Source organism: Aspergillus japonicus (genome assembly GCF_003184785.1).
Source record: "Aspergillus japonicus CBS 114.51 unplaced genomic scaffold BO86scaffold_15, whole genome shotgun sequence".
Classification (NCBI taxonomy): Eukaryota; Fungi; Ascomycota; class Eurotiomycetes; order Eurotiales; family Aspergillaceae; genus Aspergillus; species Aspergillus japonicus.
In genome coordinates, this window is record NW_020291652.1 from 198,542 (window position 1) to 218,750 (window position 20,209).

General features: G+C 54.3%; 5 protein-coding genes and 1 non-coding gene across 6 annotated transcripts; 2 read left to right on the forward strand and 4 right to left on the reverse strand.

Moving 5' to 3' along the window:
- Window positions 1–1,992: 1,992 nt before the first annotated feature.
- Window positions 1,993–3,865, forward strand: BO86DRAFT_427034 (S-adenosyl-L-methionine-dependent methyltransferase; the record flags this gene model as incomplete). Its single annotated transcript, XM_025675546.1, has 5 exons — window positions 1,993–2,413; window positions 2,479–2,608; window positions 2,683–2,806; window positions 2,925–3,373; window positions 3,549–3,865. The coding sequence occupies exons 1-5, from the start codon at window positions 2,177–2,179 to the stop codon at window positions 3,863–3,865; spliced, it is 1,257 nt and encodes a 418-aa protein (XP_025529106.1). The 5' UTR covers window positions 1,993–2,176.
- A 3,546-nt stretch (window positions 3,866–7,411) lies between these two features.
- On the reverse strand, window positions 7,412–8,368 carry eng2 (putative GPI anchored endo-1,3(4)-beta-glucanase; the record flags this gene model as incomplete). Its single annotated transcript, XM_025667834.1, has 1 exon — window positions 7,412–8,368. A coding segment is annotated over one exon (957 nt), but the record flags the coding sequence as incomplete, so codon positions are not given.
- A 3,047-nt stretch (window positions 8,369–11,415) lies between these two features.
- BO86DRAFT_53740 (bZIP transcription factor) lies at window positions 11,416–13,207 on the reverse strand. Its single transcript, XM_025677457.1, has 3 exons — window positions 12,625–13,207; window positions 11,593–12,565; window positions 11,416–11,543 (listed from the first exon to the last, which is right to left on the reverse strand). Exons 1-3 carry the CDS (start codon window positions 13,054–13,056, stop codon window positions 11,452–11,454), a joined length of 1,497 nt encoding a protein of 498 aa, XP_025529108.1. The 5' UTR covers window positions 13,057–13,207; the 3' UTR covers window positions 11,416–11,451.
- Window positions 13,208–13,850: 643 nt separating this feature from the next.
- BO86DRAFT_455253 (O-phospho-L-serine:2-oxoglutarate transaminase) lies at window positions 13,851–15,880 on the reverse strand. The gene is made up of 10 exons (XM_025677099.1): window positions 15,680–15,880; window positions 15,488–15,606; window positions 15,251–15,425; window positions 15,029–15,197; window positions 14,849–14,971; window positions 14,775–14,800; window positions 14,538–14,723; window positions 14,297–14,489; window positions 14,154–14,244; window positions 13,851–14,099 (listed from the first exon to the last, which is right to left on the reverse strand). The coding sequence occupies exons 1-10, from the start codon at window positions 15,784–15,786 to the stop codon at window positions 14,017–14,019; spliced, it is 1,272 nt and encodes a 423-aa protein (XP_025529109.1). The 5' UTR covers window positions 15,787–15,880; the 3' UTR covers window positions 13,851–14,016.
- Window positions 15,881–16,282: 402 nt separating this feature from the next.
- Window positions 16,283–16,372, reverse strand: BO86DRAFT_t102. The gene has a single exon. It is a non-coding gene; the product is annotated as a tRNA-Asp (tRNA).
- A 472-nt stretch (window positions 16,373–16,844) lies between these two features.
- BO86DRAFT_455254 (uncharacterized protein) lies at window positions 16,845–18,287 on the forward strand. Its single transcript, XM_025677100.1, has 4 exons — window positions 16,845–17,034; window positions 17,111–17,343; window positions 17,445–17,806; window positions 17,981–18,287. The coding sequence occupies exons 1-4, from the start codon at window positions 16,930–16,932 to the stop codon at window positions 18,223–18,225; spliced, it is 945 nt and encodes a 314-aa protein (XP_025529110.1). The 5' UTR covers window positions 16,845–16,929; the 3' UTR covers window positions 18,226–18,287.
- Window positions 18,288–20,209: the final 1,922 nt, after the last annotated feature.

A 20,209-nucleotide genomic window follows, 5' to 3' on the forward strand; every position in this document is an offset into this window, starting at 1 on the left:
TGTCTGAACGCACCCTGATTCGCTGAGGGAGGTAGGGGTAATTTCGACCCGCCACGCCCGGAAAAAGCAACAAGCAGCAATATTGCGTCTTTCGATGCATGAGCTATCCAATCGCCCAATCATTCTCTGGCAATTAGATGATCTCGTGTCGTCAGTCCCCTCCATTTTCCTCCACTGAAGAATTTTTTTTTCTCTTTGCTTTTCTGTTACACAGGGATGATCAATCAGTCCTGGCAGCAATCCCTCGGTCCCACAGACCAGGGTGGTGGCCCATCCCGGCTTCAGCATCTCAATCATCTGACTGAAAGTCCATGCCTGGGACTTTTGGACCGTCCTTTGTTCATTTCTGGACTGTTCAGAAAAAAAAAAAAAGTCCTTTCAGGTACGCTTCCGCTGGGTTTTCGGGAATCGACAAAAAGCCACGAATTGAGGCTGGTGGTGAGGCCTAGAAATGATCCAAGGAAAAAACAAAATTCTATGATTCGGCAGCATCTATCCGGGTTTATCGCCTGCCTCGGTTGATCGTCTGCCCTCAAGATCACCAAGTGAGCACATGTCCAAAAGAACGGAGTACCGCTACGGAGGAGTGCCTCGAAGAAATCCTGAATCAAGGGGAACGTGCTGAGAACGAATCATGGAGGTGTTGACGATCACTCGATCTGGTTGTTGCTCGCAGCTTGCTCGCTCGCTCGTTCGCTCGTTCGACTCGACTCGATTGACTTTCCAGGTGACTGCGATCGCGACGCTCTGAGCGTCTCCCCTCCACCCAACTGATCCAGCCCATTCGCTGCTCGCAAAGGTTGATCCATGGAGATGGGGACGGGCTCCATACGAAGGAAGGGACCCGTCGCGGCGGCTAAACCAGCTCCCAACAGACCGTCCTATCCAGGATCCCGGGATGAACTTGGGTCGTATCTCGCATGATCAGAAGGGGTCCGTGGATGACCTCGTGTGAATAGTGGAAACCAGGCTCGTGCATGCATTCTCCCCGCGTGAGGGAGGGGAGGCGTTCAGGGCGGTGGTTCTACATGACTTCAAGGTGATGCTTTACGGTATGTCTGCGACGAGGGGAGTGACGAGACACACCTGGAGGAGATAAGCGAGGATGACGACTTGCTCGATCTGTAGATTTCACTGCGCAGCGTACAGAGTAGATGTCAGGACTCCGATCGTGCGAATGTGATACTATCCCGGTGCAGAATGACGGACACCGTCTGGAGGCTGTGGCGCTGTGTGGCGCTGGCGACCCCGGGAAGGAAGACGATTGGAAGCTTCTCTCCGAGGGTGGGATGGGCATTGATAACGCCCGATGGGGCCCTATTGGAGGTGATCCGGGAATGCATCACGGTCGGATCCTTTCTCAGTCAGCTGTGTCTGGCTGGTTGCTCGCCCCCATTGATGTAATCTCACTCCGCTGGCGCGCAAGTATACCTAGCGTGCAGAATAGATTGAAGATACCGAGTATAGTACATCATTGTGAACACCACCATTGAACCCAGTTTGTCAATCCGCCCAACATTCATCGCAGACCAAAACCAGTTTCAACGTGCACCCATTCCACTCCTACCAAGATAATCCCTGTCGTGCAGCATCACCACCACCGGAAGTGCATCAAACGTGTAACTGTGTCCAACGTAATCCGCCTGCTCTCCCGTTTCGTATTCATTTTTTCTCAAGCCAAAAAGAAAATCCAAAAAAAAAAAAAAAAACACACCACCCCCAAAACTAAATTAAATCTCCGAATCCTTCGCCCCCTCGCGGGGTCTAGTCCTGTCATCAGCAAATTATTGGAAACCCTATACCCTCTACTGATAGAGTACCCCTACCGACCAGTCTTGCACGGATAGCTGCACGCCTCAGCCCGCATCCCAGGATCAAACCCAGTGCAGGGTCTAGCAGTATAAAAACCCTAGGACCATGCCAGATGATTCACACCGCTGTTCACCCAAGCCTGATTTCTTCCATCGCTGCAAAAGCAAAAGCAACTGTACTCTTAGACTTTGTTAGACTTTGTTTTTTTTTCTTCTGTCGACTTCTGCCCTAGACGCGCTCTAGACATTCTATAAACCTTGTCGAGCTGCAATACTGCAATTCTTGTCCTGACTGTGCATGAAGCATACGCCCTCACTTCCACTTGCTTTTCTTGACTTTGCTTTGCCAGGACTGGTCCGGCACCATGGCCCCGATTTCCCTCTGTGATGGCAGGAGCAGCAGCAGCAGCGCCAACAGTACACCCACGCCCACCGCACCAGAATCCTTCCTTCCGCTGCTCGAACAAATCAAGCAAGCCGTGCAGCAAGAAGAGAGCCCCGAGCGGACGGCCAAATCCCACTTCCAGCTCCTGGGACTGGTGGACCAACTGCGCCTGGCGATTGAGAGCCCGACCGAGACGCTGCTGCGGTTAATCTACCAGGTGGGCCGTTCACATCTGGCAGCTACCATCCGCGTTCATCACTAACTAACAGCTACCTAAAAAAGCCGCCGCAGAACGCCGCCCTCCGCACCGTGATGGACATGAACCTGTTCCCCCTGCTCATGGACCACCGCCCAGCAGGCCTGTCCGCGACCGCGCTGGCCGAGAAGACCGGGGCGGAGCGGGCGTTGATCGGTCCGTGACCCTGAGGACCTTTTCCCTTCAAAAAAAACTAGTGCAAAATGCCCTTACTGACCGAAGCCAATAAGTCCGGCTCATGCGCGTCATGGCCTCGTTAGGGCTGTGCAGCACCCTAACGGCCGAGCACTACGCCGCCAACGAGAAGACCGCCGCGCTGGTGCAGCCCATTGGTCGGGACGGGGTGCCATGCATGTACGTTTTCCTTCATCGATGCAATGCCTGAGAAACGGCCATCAGACCGACCCAAACCGACCCAACCCCAACTCAAAGCACGCAAGCAGCCCAAAGAAGAAAGCTAACAACCGACAAGCTACGACCTCACCCTCCCCACCCTCAGCACCCTCCCCACCTACTTCGCGACGCACGCCTACACCACGCCCAAGGAATACGCCCACGCGCCGATGAAATGGGCCGTCGGCGCCAGCCAGTTCGAGTGGCTGGCGCAGCACCAGCCGCGCCAGCAGCGCTTCAACTCGTACATGGCGAGTCGGCGCGCGGGCAAGCCCGAGTGGTTCGACATCTACCCGGTTCCGCGGCTCACCGACCCGTCGCTACCGGCACTGCACGACGACCCCGAGGCGGTGTTGATCGTCGATGTCGGCGGCAACCAAGGGCACGATTTACGGGCGTTCCAGGCCCGGTTCCCCGACCTCCCGGGGCGGCGGGTGCTGCAGGATTTACCCAAGGTGGTGAATTGGGAGGTCGGGCACGGGGTGGAGGCCATGGGGTATAGTTTTTTGGAGGAGCAGGTTGTTAAAGGTATGCCCCCCTCCTCTTTTCCTTTTCTTTTCTCTGGGTATGGTTGGGTCGGGGCGGGGTGGGTTGTGGCTGTGGTGTATAGGGTTGCCTGCCCCCTTACGCATCGCAACCCTTCCTCGACTCCTGTAAGCGTAAGCTGCATCACCGGCCAAGTATACTGACAGTGGCACTGCAGCCGCACGAGCCTACTACTTCCGCGCCATCTTCCATGACTGGCCCGACGCCACCTGCCACCGCATCCTACAGAACACCGTCGCCGCCATGGACCCCGCGCACTCGCGGGTGCTGATCGTCGATATGGTTCTTCCAGATACAAATGTGCCGCTGCTTCAGGCTTCCCTCGATATCCAGATGATGAGCATCGGGGCGGGCGTGGAGCGCTCGGAGCGCCAGTGGCGGGAGCTGCTGGGGGCGGCCGGGCTGGAGGTGACGGGGATTTGGAATACGAATCCCGGGATGGAGTCGGTGATTGAGGCGGTTGTGCGGCAGTGATTCTACTGCCGTTGGGTTTGGGGGTGGGGGTTGTGCAGAGGCAGTGTTTGGGTTCGGTGTTTCAACTGGATAGGGTGGTGTCTGTGCGTACCTGGTTCTACTGGTATCTAGGTAGGGAAGTGGATAGATAGATCGATAGATGGATAGATCGGGAGGATACAGGTACATGTACAGGTACAGGTACAGGTATGAGGGAGACGGAGGCGTTCGGTTGACATCTGGCGTTGCGTGGGTTAGGGTTTTTTTGACAGGTCCAATCAACTAAATTAGAAACTCTGTTTCCACCACTGACTGACTGACTGACTGACTGACTGCACACCAAAACACAATCTAAACACAAACACCGGAACCTCCGGCAGACACGAAGTTGCCTTGAATCCTGAGAAACCTCCTTACTGAGTCTGGGGTGTGACAGCAGCAGCGCAGCACAGACTCAATTGACTGCCCACCGCACTCACACCGTCCAGACAGCAACAAAACTCAATTCCAACTCTTCCTTCCAAAAAACCCCAGACCTCACCCCATACACCTTCCACCCCTTGCATGCCCACAACCTCGTAACGCAACCCCCTTCTCCAACTAAACTCCTCCCGCGGCGGTCAAGATCGGGATCTTTCATTTCCGCCACGCACGCACCAACCACACATACACAACCTGGTAGCAGCCAGAACAAGCTCACCCCACAACACAACATGCAACCCCACCCCGGCAATTGCATATAAATCCAATCCACATGAACATCGCTAGTCTCCGGGCCCTAACCTTTGGTATGCACAATTGACATCGTATTAGCATACTTTATTGGAGTTTGAACACCGAACGGGTGGAGAAAAGATTGTCAGTCGGAGCTGTCATATTGGTTTACCGCAAGGGGGTGGCGGGGGCGGTGGTGGTGGTGGTGGTGGTGGTCATGGGGTTGCGGACTGGAACACAATCAACTACAACCGACTACTCGGTGTTTCACGGCGTTCAGATCCGGAGGGGGGAGGGGGCTATCTTAGCACCGAGAGTCACCGAGAGAACCATTAGGAGATGTGGAGGTTGGGTTCATGGAGTAAATTGGACTGGTTACAGTGGCTATTGTTTTGGATGGCGCCTTCTCGGTTCGTTGTGCTTCCAGCTTGGTTGGGAAGCAGAGTCGGGGATACGGTGTGGACAAGCACTGGAATGGCCCCTGGCTCTCATGTCGAGGCTGGAGTCTCTGAGTACATCGTTCGATGGCGTTGTGGTGGTGTGAAAGTGGACTGCGGGTGAGCCAGGCTGGTCGTTTGATTGCCTAGCTAACAAGTTGCTGATACGACAGGCTAATACTTTCGTGTTCTGGCTGGACTGACTCGGGAGGGTTTGCATGTTTCTATAATGCGCTTCTCTGAAGCCTCATGTCTACACTACAGTTCTGCACGATTCGTGAACAGCCTTTCAGACTCACTTGATTCAACTATTTAATCTATCTAGATCGGACAAGTAACAAATTTGAAGCCAGCAGTGTTGTGACATCCAGGCAGACACCACGCCGGCATCAACATGGGGACGAAGTTATAATACATGAATCCACGATGAAGGGAAGAGATCTTCCATGGGATATATTGCAACAAAAACATTTTCAAAACAATTATGTCAAAAGCTCTAAACCAGCAACATCATGGCGAGCGCGCCAGCAATGCCGGACGCACCGAGGGACAACTTGCTAGCACCACCAGTAAAGAGGGCGGCGGCAGGAGTAGTGGCAGACGATGAGCTGGAGCTGGAGCTGGAGCCAGATCCCGAGCTGGAGCCCGAGCTGGAGGTTCCAGAGGTGCTGCTAGACGAGGTAGGAGCACTCGTGGGAACGCCAGGGGCGGCGAGTCTGCTAGAGGAGGGGGCGACGGAGAACGAAGGCACAGCAGAGCTGGAGGGGCCGAAGCCGATGGCATCGGCACCGGACGGGATAACGCCAGAGCCGGAACCGTGGCTTCCGCTGGAGGAAGCAGAGCTATCTTGACCGTTGGCTTCGGCGCTGGCACCGCTCACAGTAGAGCCATTGGCAGATGCAGCCGCAGATGCTGAGTTATTAGAGCTAGCGTTAGCTTCAGCGCTGGCACCGCTTGATGCTGAGACTGAGCCAGATCCAGAAACAGAGCTGCTGGAGCTGCCGTTGGCCTCAGCACTTGCTCCAGAGGCAGTGGAACCAGCGGAGCTACCCGAGCTGCCGTTGACCTCAGCACTTGCGCCAGCAGTAGAGCCAGTAGAGCCGGAGCCGTTGGAACCAGTAGAGCCGCTGGAGTCAGTAGTAGTAGAACCAGTGCTGGACTCAGTAGAGCTGCCAGAGGAGCCGGTCGAGCCAGAGGAGCCAGTCGAACCGGAGCCAGTAGAACCGGAGCCAGTCGAACCGGTAGAACCAGTACTAGACTCGGAAGAGCTGCCGGTGGAGGAAGTGCCAGCGAAGGTGTTTCCAGAAGAGCTACCAGTGGAGCCGGTTGAGCCAGTGGAGTCGTTGGAAGTGCTTCCTGTGCTGCCAGTGCTGCCGGAGGAGCCAGTAGAAGCGCCCTGGTTACCATTGGACTCTGCACTAGCACCGCTGACGGTCGAAGAAGAGGGAGACGAGCCGGTGCTAGACTGGGTGGACGAGCCACCAGTGGAAGGGGTGTTGTCGGAAGAGCCAGTGCGAGACTCTTCAGATGAAGAGGCGCCACTGGAGGAGCCGGTAGTAGAGCCGGTAGAGCCGGTAGAGCCTGTAGAGCCTGTAGAGCCTGTAGAGCCAGTAGCACCAGTAGAGCCAGTAGAGCCGGTTGAACCAGTAGAGCCAGTAGATCCAGTCGAGTCGGTCGAGCCAGTAGATCCAGTAGAGCCTGTCGAGCCGGTAGAGCCAGTAGATCCAGTCGAGCCAGTAGAGCCAGTAGATCCAGTCGAGCCAGTAGAGCCGGTGGAACCAGTAGAGCCAGTAGAGCCAGTAGCGCCCGTTGAAACAGTGGAGCCGGTCGAATCGGTCGAGCCAGAGCCAGAGCCAGTACCAGACCCGTTGGCCTGGGCGCTAGCACCGCTGACAGTGGTTGAGGAGGCAGCAGGAGAAGAACCAGCCCCGCTAGCGTTGGACCCGGAGGAAGCGCTGCCACCGGTAAGGCCAGTAGCACCAGTCCTCTCAGCAGAGCAGACAGTGGCAGTAGCAGTGACGGTCACATAGCGAGTGGACTTGGACGTGGAGCCCGAGGCTTCACCAGCAACAGAGATGACACCGACAGTGGCGACCTGCGAAGTGGATTCGGACTCGGCAGAGGCGGTCTCGGCAGCGGCAGCGGGAGCAATGGTAGTGGCAGCAGATGTGGCGGCGCCGTTGGTAGCAGCACCATTGGAAGAAACAGCAGTAGTGGTAGCGGCATCGGCGGCAGCAAAGTTGGCAGAAGCAGTGGTAGCAGCAGCGTTGGTAGCAGCAGTAGCAACCGAAGTCGAAGCGGCAGCAGAGGCGACAGACTCGGTCTCGCCGGCAGTAGAGACAGACTGAGCAACAGAAGTGGCACTGCCGGTAGCGGCAGAAGCAGAGGCAGAGGCAGAGGCAGTCGAGCCACCAGTCTGGAAGATCTTGATGTAGTTGATTTCCCAGAAAGATTCCTCAAAAGCAGACGGGTTCTCAGCAACATACGCAACACAGCTCTTGGTAGCACTGGTCTTGTCGCTGATAGGGCAGCCAGACGAGAGGAAGACACCCCCGGCCCAATCACCACAGAAGGTAGTGTCGAAGATGAACTTCTGGGACTTGAAATGTTCGGCGAAGTTGCAAGATCCCTGCAGGTGGCCCATGGGAGTGCCGAAGGCGGAGATATCGGGGGTGCCAGCAGTGATGGACGTGGGGATGGAGTCACGAGCAAAGTACCAGAACTTGATATAGTCCTCCTGCCACTCCATAGCATACACACCACCACCTTGCTCGTTAAACGGGGTGCCTGAAGAGCCCTCCGAGCTCTGGACGACACAACCCGTGGTTCCAGCATCCTCACCACAGTGAGTGGCGGTCAAGGTACCGGTCATATCACTTTGGGCGGAGACATCACAGGTGCCACTAGTGTGAAGGACAATCTCGCTAGCCGTGTTCAAGTTGACAGCCTCGATGATATCAATCTCACCATCGGCTGGCCAATTGGCACCGGTCGACCAGAAGGCAGGCCAGGTACCGCATACGCTACCGGGCATGTGTGCAAGATCGATGATGAAAAGACCGTGGTCATAGTACTTCTTGCTCTCGATGCGGACCGACTCACGACCGGGTCCGGTAGTGCTTAGCTTTGTTGTGTGGTCAACACCCATATAGAAGGAGCCATTGTTGTTGACCTTGACCAGTCCGGAACTCTCCGCATAGCTTTGGTTAGTGTAGGTGACAAAACCATTCGTGGGGTCGGCGCCGGTGTAGAAGTCGAAGTATTCGAGGAAACCCTCGCCTTGCCAGGTTTGAACGAGGTTGTAGCTGGTGGCAAGGGCAGGCGAGATAAGAGCGAGTGAGCTCACACTCAGAAGCTTGAATGAAGAAGGCATCGTCACTATTGAGGTCAAGCGAGCGAGGACGATGCAAATGTTAGAAAAAGGAGGCCCTGAGGAAAGGTAGAAGATGAGATCGCGGAAGAGGCTTTCCCGCAACGACTGGCGTCAGTAAGGGTGGTAAGGAATGATAGACAGACAACAGCCTTCAAGGCCGATGACGTGGATTGAGAACGACCGAACGAGAGATCGAGGCGCAGAGATCAATCTGCAGCGAAAGGAATCAAAAGAATGTATAGGAATTATGAACAATTGGAAAGGGAGAGAGAAGAAAGGTAGGGAATGTACATCGAACCGACAGAAAAGGAAGTATGCGAAACCCGACTCACGGCTGGGGGCAGGTCAGTCAATAATATAATAGAACCGTAAAATCCCAAATAGAACCATGACACACTTTCACCCGGGCGAGCCCCGACAGACACCCTGCCTAGCCAGAGCTTCAATGTTGAGTGGCTGCGGACCAGCATGGTTGTCGCCGGCCATAGCGAAACGGCTAGTCATTGTCGGCTGGGCCCATTCACCGAGCGTCAAGGCAACACGGCCATTGGAGAGAGGGAGAAAGGGTGGTTCGTGCCGCGTTAGCGGGCTTCCCAGGCACGGAACGAATCAGCAAGCGGAGATGCGTGAGTTTAGTTTTCCTCCATTCTTGGGCTCGGCATGTCGGGTGGATCGAACAACAGAACAGAGACGTGGTGGTGGACACCTGAAACGCGACGAGACTGCCCGAGGGGGAAGATGAAACAGGAGACTGTCTTGGGTGCGATTGCGCCGCTAGCTAGTCAAGTATTGCATGCAGAATGGACAAAGGCGATATGTAGAATGGACCAGGATAGTTGATCTATTGATTGTATCTTCGACCGATCGCCATCAAGCCGTGTTGTTGCTGTGCTTGCTGCAGAAGAGGGAGGGAGATAAACGACGGGTGTGCTGGGGCAACCATCAGCCCGTTCACATTCTCGACCGGTCCAGCAGCGCCGCGGGCAGAATTGCCGATCCGGGGCACCAGTCCGAGGCAGAAGGCATCGTGCGAGGACCAAATCTTAATGGCGGGCGGGGATTCTCAGGTTCGACTATGGAGTACGTAGATAGACTATGCTCCATTCCCGCGTCGGGGTTGAGTCCAGAGCTCTAGACACGGAGAGGGTGGAGCAACACGGACGACGCCGTTGTTTCTTTGAGACCAAGTGGAGGAGCGAAAAACGACAAGAATAGCATCAAAGAAAACTCGAACCGTGTATGAGAATTGAGTTTCCTTCAGCAATCATCTGCACTGAATGAATGAATGGATGGTCAATCGATAAAGAAAGGAGGGAGGGAGACTGGAGATGCCATTCCAGTAACTGAGGTTGTTGCGAAAGGAAGAATGTCAACACGCGCATCCGCGGCTCGATTCAAGTGGTGCCTTGGTGCCTTGAGAGAGCGACCCCTGTGGCTGGGGCGATTCTCCCGCTCTGCTGTGGCTCAACCGCGCCGACGCGTGGCTGACCGCCCCCTCCCATCTCCCTCCAGTCGACGATCACCTCATGTAGATTTCCCATACTCATCTATCCCATGTAATCGTTCTTAACTGCGAGTCATAAGGTTATTCCAGTTTCCCACTCGAGTCTCCAACATTTCAATTCTTGTCCTCCCGACCAGGGTCACTATCCCAGTGTCCCTGAACCTAATCTCCGTCCCCAGCAAGCAAAAAAGTCTACTATTTTTGACCCGAGCTTTCCCCCTGAGCTACGGAATACTAGGATCTTGTCCATGGGCCGAGATAAAGCCAAGCAATTCCGATGGAGACGGCCTTACGGTCCTGGACATGTGGTCCTGTGGTGCTTATGGGTCCCTCGGCCCAAAGAGCCGTAACGGCTAGACGTCGGCCATGTCGAACAATTGAGTGATTACGAGTATTTCAACCGACCACAGAGGCTTCCACCTGACACTTACGAATCTTCTCTCTGCGGGCGGGACAAAGACAAGTCTGTGCCACGTCCAGTTATGGGGAAGGCTTCCCCCTCCGCGCAACACTGACGACGCCTGTCATATTCTCTTGGCTCTGCTTCCACATCTCGCATGACACATGATAATCCTATCTTTGACAGAGACCCAAAATCTGACATGCAGGTTGAAAATCTCCGTGCTCGCTAAATTACCCCGGGAGTCTTCCAGATTGAACCCTGATCCGCGCTAGTCTCAGATTCTCGTATCCCCCTCGCTAGTCGCTACGGTTGACTTTGGTGGCTAAGACAGGGGAAGAGTCATGGCTTGACTGCTCGTTTTCAGGTACAGCGCAGCCAAGAGAACCCCTGGCTCGTGCGGTGGGCAGAATTGGCCATTCTAGGGACTTTTCTCGCTCTAAATGTACACTTTGTGGGAAGGGAATCGCCATTGAGGTCCCTAGCAACCTGCATGACTCGGTCATGCCTGACCTATCCATTCGGTCATGTCCGGACCAAGAATGGGGCCTGTTGGAGGGCTTCGGTAGGTTTGACCACAAATTGGGAAAGCCTCCATGGTAGACCCTGGGATCCGCAGGATTGACTGGTTGCCAGACACTCCGTAGACCCTCGCTAAAATGGTAAAATCCGACCTATTGCATCCACCATCGTAGAATTGCCACGGACATCATTCTAGGACATTCTATAGAGATCTGGTTCGAACAGAACCGAAGCATGGCGGCGGCGACATGTCATTCGCGTGTCAGGGTCAGAGCCACGCGACGATTTCCAACCTCCGGAAGGAAGTTCCTGGGTGAAGTCAATCGCCGGATGTGGCTTCGAGACAAGTGCTCATTCTATCTCAGACATCTGAATTTCACTTGTTCTCGACGTTCTGCTTATGACTGCACGCTGTTATGATCTTGGTAGAGCATGAGTCAATGCAAGGCTATCTTTACCAAGTGGTCGATCACCTTCGCAGGACAGGTCCGATTTCGGGCAGGCGTGCCGAGAATAGGCCATATTATAGAAAATGAGCCGGTTTGCCGTCCTGTGTCACGCAAGTCACATACATGGGGAATGTGAAGCCGTTCTGCTGTTCGAAACGAGGGCATTCGCCTGCCTTCACTTCCAAGTTAGTACACCTCAGTCCATACCTCAGCCCCCGATACACTCTCTGAGAGCCTTTTCCACATCGCGACGGCGGAAGCCGGGTGTCCATCCAAGACAAATACCACACCCCGACAAAACTACAATATTTTAGCAAATAAACTCAACACAATATTCGGCAAGCCATACTTTTGATCAGCCGCTTCGCATTCACCGCAGGAGCAGGCTGGTGAGAATCCTTTTCAACTTCTGGCGGCGCATGTCCGAACAGGCGAACGCCTTGTTCACGAAGATATCCCTCCAAGTCACCCATGTCAAACCAATCGCCAGCGAGCACTTTCTGTAAATGCGGTGGGAACTCTAGCAGAGGCTCCGGCAGAACCACCCATCGAACACCAGGCCGATGTAGGTAACTCGCCAATCCAGCCTTGGCGGCAGTCCAGGGGTAATGGGTGCCTGCTCCGCCTAGGCTGAAGAAAGGGATGTCCTTCCAGTCTTCGTAGCGTTTCTTTCCGTCCTTCGTGTTAAGCGCGGCGTAGAACAGCCCCGTCAGGGTCTTCCGATCCACAATGGTAAGCGGCAAGCAGAAGTGTCTCATTATGCGCTCTGTGCTGATGTTGTCATCGCACAAGGCAAGACAGCCGTGATAGATGCACGACATGTGCAATCGGCTCATGAATACAGACAGTTCCATCTCCTGGATATCCGGGAGCACCAGCTGCCGGGGAGGAGGCCTCAGAGCCGGTCTGAATGGCGTTACCTGCTTTTCAGATTGGAAGATGGGTAGAACAGGAGGGTAGGTCTTCCCGAAGTCTATAGGCACAGAGAATTGGAACCCATCCTCGGGAGCAGAGGCCGGGGCGGAACTGGTTCTCGAGGATGCCGACGAAGGCACCAGGGCTGTCGAGTCTGCTCCGTCCTTGTTGGCATCTTTCGCCAGATTAAGACACGTCTGCACAGTATGGTGGAGATGCTCCGCCAGGTGAGGGTTCGACTCTAGAACACCAGACTGAACGAGCTGGTCGCTGAGCGACAGTACAGCCGAGCTCATCTGCTCGACTACGGACTCTAACTCTCCGATGCGACTCTTGAGGGAAGACATGTTCGCTTCCTTCCGCGAGCGATAGGCGCGCTGCGCAAGGCGAATCTGCCGCCGTCGCCTCTGAACAACATTTAAGCAGCTGCGTGTCGGGTCAGGCGATAATGATAACAAAGACATACCTCTTCAGGATCTTCAGCAAGGGATTCATCGAGCACCTTTCGAGGCCGACCTCGTTTGGCAGTCGTATTTCCCCCCGATGTAGGCTTCTCCGCCTCGGCGCGTTGGCGCTTGGGACGTTCTGCTACAACATGATCTGCATGCGTCTGCTGACTGTCGACTGTGCTTGAAGTACTATCGATCTCAAACACATGGTCGGACGTGATGCCACCGAATAAGGTTGGCTGGGTAGGGTCTTCATGTAGCGAATCAGCGGACTCGGGCACAGGGTAGGAACAAGCTGAGAGCAGCGAGGTGATCTGTGGTGACGCCATGGCATCCGACGCAGGGTGAGTAGAACCAAAGAATTGATCATGGATAGTCTCCCAGGGCACTAGAGTGGCGTCGGTCTCCGTTGCACCTTCTTGTGTTGCGGCATAATTCAGATGCGCCATAGCATCATAGGTGGGGTATTTATGTCTTAGGTGACCGACCGAATGCTACTCTTTCAAAAAATAGGAACGTCGCAGATGAGCTGTTATAGAGACGGTCACTCAAGCTTGTATGCTATCAGCCGGTTGCCACACGTGAGGATTCATCAGCATCGTCAGCAAGAAGGATGCCACCCAACGGGGCGATTATCGGCGCGGTCAGATTGTCAACCGTTGGGTAATATAATCTCGACGCCCCAAAGCCTGTGCTAATGCACGCATAATTCTTGGCTATGCAGGAAACGAAGTTGTCTTGTTGGGAGGGAGATGGGGATTCGTGGATTTCCGCCTCGGCCCCAATTGTTCACTAATCATTTTTGCCTCAGGCAAGCTACGCTCGTATTTTCTGCCTGCTTTGTCACCGGTGCGCGAGAGCGAGGCCGACGCGAGAAGGCGGTGAGCAAAAGAACAGTTTCGCCCTTCCGTTTTGGCCAGCTGTTAGGCTTGAAAATCGCCTACTTCTGCCGCTCAGGGCGGTCAGCCTTTGAGGCTCTTTTTCTGCCACCGCCTTTTTTGACCAGTTCCGCAGGCCGAGTTTCGCCCGTTGTTCATCTGAAACCCGCAGCCGTTCTGCCTGCCACGGCGTCGTCGGTAGCAGTGGAGTTTCTGCCACCGCCTATTTAAACAGTTTCACAGGGCCGAGTCTCGTCCGTGGTTTATTCGCCAATCCTCATGATATAGATTGGACAATATAGCTACTTCCATTGTTCCTTGAATTCGGATATTACGAGATTTGGTACAGCGCAGTCCATTTCGCGAGAGAAACAAGATAGTTGATTGGTGAGTCAGCCATTGTAGGAGCTCGGGAATACATTCTCGATCTCTGTATATAGCCTTTTATCCTTTTAGCCTCGAAACGCCTGGCCTCGTCAAAATACGATGGCCATTTATGTGCAGATATGACTTTTGATCTCTCAACCACCCTTAGGCAGCGAACTCCTTCAAGTAGGCAACAAGCTTCTCGACGCCGGATTCGGGAATGGCGTTGTAGTTGGAGGCGCGGATACCTAGACACCTCGTTAGCCACCATCATGAGCTAAGCAACCGGCAGTTGAACTTACCTCCGACGCTTCTGTGGCCCTTGAGACCAGTAACGCCGCGCTCAACGGCGCCCTTCAAGAAAGCCTTCTCCGACTCGTCGACGTTGCCACCCTGCTCGGGTTAGTGTATTTCGCGTGCAGCTTCGTACCTGCGATAGACATACCTTGGTCACACGGAAGCAGACATTCATCCGCGAGCGGACACTCTTGTCTGGGACAACCCGGTAGACATCAGGGTATGCGTCAAGAGTCTGGTAGATAAGGTTCGCCTTCTTTTCGGCAACGGCCTGCTGTCCATCAACCTTGTTGGGGAACTCGGCAAGCAGCTTCTTCAACACCTGGCCGGCAATGTAGACACTAGATGGCATTAGCCACGCACAATTGACAAGATTTCAAGTTGCATACTCGAAGATGGGCAGAGTGTTGTAGAGACTGTTGTTCTTGGCGATGACAGAGTAGTCGAGGATGGTGGGCGCAATGGGCAGACCGAGCTTGCGCAGGATAGCGGGAGAGGCGGGAGGAGAGACGGGGGGCAGGAGATCCTTCTTGATGATCACTCCAGTAACTCCAGGAGTACCAAGGTTCTTCTGACTTTTGGGGGTTAGTGCCATAATTGAGCAGATGGTATGGATCTGTCCTTACGCTCCGAAGAAGATGACCGAGTAGTTCTGCTACGAGTTAGCGCATGCTAAAACGACATCTCGGGCCATCCTTACCTCAACAGGAATACGTCTGGAGAGGATGTTCGACGAGAAATCACCGATGACAATGGGGTCGTTGTCCGTTCCCTTGGGCTCCAGCACCTTGGGGAAGCTAGGGAACTCGACACCGTCGACGGTCTACAGGGCATGCACATCAGCAGGGCTTCGACCACGGTCGGAGCACCGGGTGCCTACCTCATTGTCGCACATGTATACCATAGCAGCCTTGGGGCTCAACGACCAGGTGGACTCGTCCGCGATCTTACCGAACTTGCCATCGTTGATCGTTCTCGAGTCACTGACAACGTTGACGTACTCGGGCCCAAGGAGACGGGAAGCTTCTTGGCTGGCCTTCAATGACCACCTGCGCGGCCAATTAGTCCAAGAGCGTTGTACTCGGTCCTTTGGGACACTCACGATCCAGTCACAAGATAGTCCAACCGCAACTCCGATTCGACCTTCTTGAGAACCTCCTTCAGCGCATCCTCGTCGCTGATCTCGGGGTGTTCCTTCACGATCTTCTGTCTTTGCTTCTCGACCCAAACAGACACGAGATTATAGACGACTGCGCCGAATTGGCCGGAGCCACCACCTGCAATGGACGAGTCAGACGACCGAGCCGTAGCCGCAATGACGGATGAGTTTCGGAAATACCTTGCATGAACAGGATCTCGTAGGAGGAAGGGATGTCGAGGAAGTTGGCGAGGTCGGCCTTAGCGGTGTTCAGGATATTCGAGGCCAGCTCGCTGCGATGGCTGTGCTCTGCGACACCCCTATAGAATTGAGCTGTCAGAAAAAATGGTTGCACGGATTGGCGATAAGATCGCCGGGATCGGAGCCCCTCACAAGCCAGTGTCTTGGTAGTTCAACAAAGCCTCAGCGGCAGTGGTGAGGACGTCGGTCGGGAGGGCGGCCGGGCCGGCGCCCATGTAGGTGATGTCTTCTCTCTTCATGATGGCTGCAATTGTGTGGATTGGGGGTGTTGTTGGAAAAGTTGGGGTTGGATCGTGGGGAGGATAAGATGAAATTTAATGACGTGCCCCTCGCCCGTGACTCACTAAGGCAGGTACTGGTCAGTCCCGGCCGGATGTTACATAATTGTGGTACGAGAACCCCACCAAAGGAGTGAGCTGTTTACTTGAGTCTATTGAGTTAGACTACCTTCTGTGACCTTCAATTGCATAGTCCTGGAGTTCAATACCGAAAGTGTGGGGCTATAAATGGCGTGATTGAAGACAGACTTACAGTTAGAGCGGATTGCATGAAGATCTGGGTCAAACAGCCACTCTACGATAGCAAGGCTTTTTATGCTGTCTTGAATCGCGTAAAGGACTGCAATTGCTGGACATTGGTTAATATACGAGTTGAACATATGCCGCACGTGGCGAGAGACGATAGCATAGATCATCATGATGCGTGTGTGGTAAAAAGCATGACGCAAAAAGAAATCTCCCCGACTGGGAGTCGAACCCAGGTCTCCCGCGCTTGTTCCTGTTGAGGATTGACAAGCGGAAATCATGACCGTTAGACCATCGAGGAATTGATAAGGTAGCTACTTAATCAATGGCTATATGTTACCAGCACTACGCACAGGCTTAAAAACCCACCGTGTAATATGAGCTTTGCGCCTGACTGAAAGGCCGAAAAATTGATTTTACAGAATGTATTCACAAGGAGACTTGATACAAGATCTAGATTCGATATTGACTCATCCAACTAACTTAACTGTTCCGCCAGGCGCAACATCTACAGCTTCAACTTACAGTATACAGCTTCGACTCTCTCTTCAGACAGTAGGTCTAGTCCGACCTGATGCCCAACATCACAATAGCACAATAGCATTTAGTACAAAACGTATCTGCTTTGACAAACCTAGACTCTTGAATTATGGTACGCACAATAAAGCAAGCAACCAGCAAAGTAACCAACAGAGCCCACGACCGCGGACAGGGCCAAGTGGATCCCCGATCCCCAGCGGCCCGGGGCCACCGGATCCAAACCATTCATCAACCTCCACTCCACGCATATATCAACCTCAACACTACCCCAATTCACCCACATCCTTCACCCACAAAAGCACCCCACTAACCCTCAAAATGACAGTCATAGCAGTAGCAGGCGGCACCGGCGGCGTAGGCAGAACCATCGTCGAGACCCTCCTCGAAGATACCACCCACAAGATAATCATCCTAACCCGCAGCGTGCGTAACTTATCCTCACCGTCAGCTCCAAAATACATAACCCCCGCCCTCAAACCCCAAAGCTCACCTCACGCAGACTCCCCAAGACCCCCCCACCTCACGCACCCACCATCTCCAAGTCAACTACTCCGACATCCCCGCCCTCGCGCACCTCCTCACCACCCAGGGCATCACGACCATCATCTCGGCCATCGGCATCACCACCCCCGAAACCAGCCAAGCGCAACTGAACCTCATCGACGCGGCCGAGCAATCCCCCACCGTCACGCGCTTCCTCCCAAGCGAGTACTCTTTCATCCAGACCGCCGAGTAATCCCCTCCCCCCCCCCCTCCTTTGCCCCCAACCCAACCCAACCCGACCCATCCACCTACCCCCAAACCCCACCTAGGACAAAACTAACACCCCAAAGCCACCTCGAAATCGACCCCAGCATAAAGCACTGGCTCGCCGCGGCCCACAAGCTGCAACACGACGCCCCATCCCTCAAGTCGACGCGGGTGATCCCCGGCTTCTTCATGGATTACTGGGGGATGCCGCACGCGCGGACGCACCTGCAGCCGGGGCTGTTTGGGATCGACGTGCAAAACGGTCGGGCGGCAATCCCTGGGGACGGGAACGACCGGCTGTGCATGACGTATACGTACGACATGGCGCGGTTTGTGGTGCGGCTGCTCGAGGAGGTGGATGCCGCGGAGTGGCCCGAGTTCAGTGTGGTGGTGGGGGATGTGGTTACATATAATCAGTTGTTGGGGATTGTGGAGGGGATTCGAGGTTGGTTTTGCCCCTTCCCTTTTTGCTCAGCTTTAGAGGCCAGGAGATGGAGACACGTTCGATTGGGGTGGAGGGTGGAAGCTGAGGCACAAGGCACAAGAAAAGGCACTGTGGGGAGGCCTTGAGACGAGACAACGAAAGGACCCGATTCTGACCAGATGGCCCCAAATACAGGCCGAAAGTTCTCCGTTGTGTATGACAGCCCCGAGAAGATCAACCAAGGGCAGGTCACCATCCCTGCCATCCCAGAGGGCTACACCGAGGAGGAAGCCCACGAGGTGACGGTGCTGGTCAGTCGGCTCACCATCGCGGGGGTGTTCGATCTGCCCGTGGAAGGGCGGCTGAATGAGCGCTTCCCCGAGATCGAAACGGTCAAGGTGAGGGAGTTTCTGGTTGATGCGTGGAAGGGGAGGGATTAACCCTACCCTTCAAGTAGGCGTGTATCTTATTCCCTTGCATATCCTGCGATTGCATAAGCTGGACGATAGAAATGGTGTAGGATTTTCTTGAATTATGCCGGTCTTTACTCCGTAGGTATATCGTAACAACACAGTCTGAAACGCGCCGTGGGCTTTTCTCCAGAACCCGTAGCTAGAGCAGAATCCAAATTAATGAGTTCTTCACCAAACACGCCAAAATACTTAAGACGCCGGAAGGACCCCTCGATCAACTCCCGATCGATTGATCGAATCGATCGAATCAAATCGATCTTAACCCCACGCTCGAATCCAGATCCCATCCTTACATCCTAGACATTCGCCCACCAAGGCCCGAGCCATCCATCCGTAGCCTCATTATAGTAGACTTCATCCATACCGTCATCGTCCTCCTCGCCCTCCTCGTCATCTCCATCCTCGTCACCAAAACCATCTTCATCCTCGTCATCGTACGTATATTCGACGAACAAGTCTTCGAGGTTAACTGGCACCGGGAATGAACGACACGCACGTTGGCAGAGCCAGCTAGAAGATCATCACGTACAGGTAATAGTACTAGTCCCTTGAGTGACTGCACTAGCAGCGGCAGCGGCAGCAACGGCAGCAGAGGTAAGAGGGTCCGTTGCCTCCAGCAGCTTGGCCAGGTCAGCCTCGGTGATCTCGTCACCGGGCTCGCGGGTATGCAGGGGGACGTTTTCGACCTGTCCGGACATTTTGTTCGGGGCTCAGAGGGGTTTGGGTTGCCACAGAGTGAGGGAGGTTAAGGGCAAGGCAGGTGGCATAAGAAAGGTTGAAGGCACTGTGGGCTGAAGAGAGGTCGGTTACTAGCCAGCTGAGAGATACATGTTTGTCCTCTCGGGATTGTTCATGTATAAATGTCTTGTCCACATTCGAGATGTCTGTATAAGTCCTTGACATCAAGATAAAATGCTAAAACGCATTGAAGCAGGTTCATTTGGACGATGGGAGGTCTAGACTACCGCTCAATCATGGCTTTCGCCTCAGGAAAGAGGAACGTGTGGTACTGGTTGGAAGGCCATTGATGAGCCGTTTTCCTCACAATTGATTGATGGCGTATAATAGCCGGGTGTGTTATATCGACAGACACATTGGACGATTCGCCGCCACCACAAATCGTCAAAGTCCAGCCCCCAGCCACAAGAGCCAAACATGCAACTCGCAGTATCACATGTCAATGAACAGGTGGAATGAGAAACAAGAATTCGCGTAACGTGGCTCTGATTTCCCTGATCTCTGGTGTGCTGAGGCTTCCAATAGTTTCCAATTTGGAAACCACCGGGCCCCCAAGGTATATCGAACGGTGGGTTGAGTCCCAAGAACTCGTATCCTCAATGACGAATGCTGCCTGTTAAGTTGCAGATAGGCTCGGTCCGCCTGTGAATTTCGTGGTCAGTCAACGATCAGGTTTAAAGAGTCGCAGCCTACCTACCCCAGTGGAAGGCTGTCATGGTGCTATCTGGAGTTGACAGCAGATAACCGATGGTATCCATCAAGGTGAAGGAGTCGTGAGCCTCAGCAGACTTGCGGCCGAGGCGCCTTCTCGCAGAGCGTTTCCGACCGTGTCCCTGGTTTTGCACAGGGTCGGGTTGCCCCAGGGCAGGACTGACTTCTTCTTTCGGCTCGGAAGCGTGCATGGTTGCGATGGCTGGTCAACTGTTCGATATGAAGGTTTCTCACTTGCGATGGACCGCTTGTAGTTCGCCACAGGAAAAGTGTACGCACAGATAGAAAGGGCTCAGGGGACAGATCTTGCCATTCAGGATAGTGTCAATCTGCCACCCCCCTCTCTAAGCCTTTCTGAGATGCTTACTGTGCGGACATCAGCATTCATTGTGGGCGCATGGCACCCTTAAGTGTCTTTTTTTTTTGGGCTGCTGGCTGCTCAGGGGACGATGCAGAGAAGGCCGAAACTCGGCAGAAGACACGCGAGCAGCCTGAACCGCTT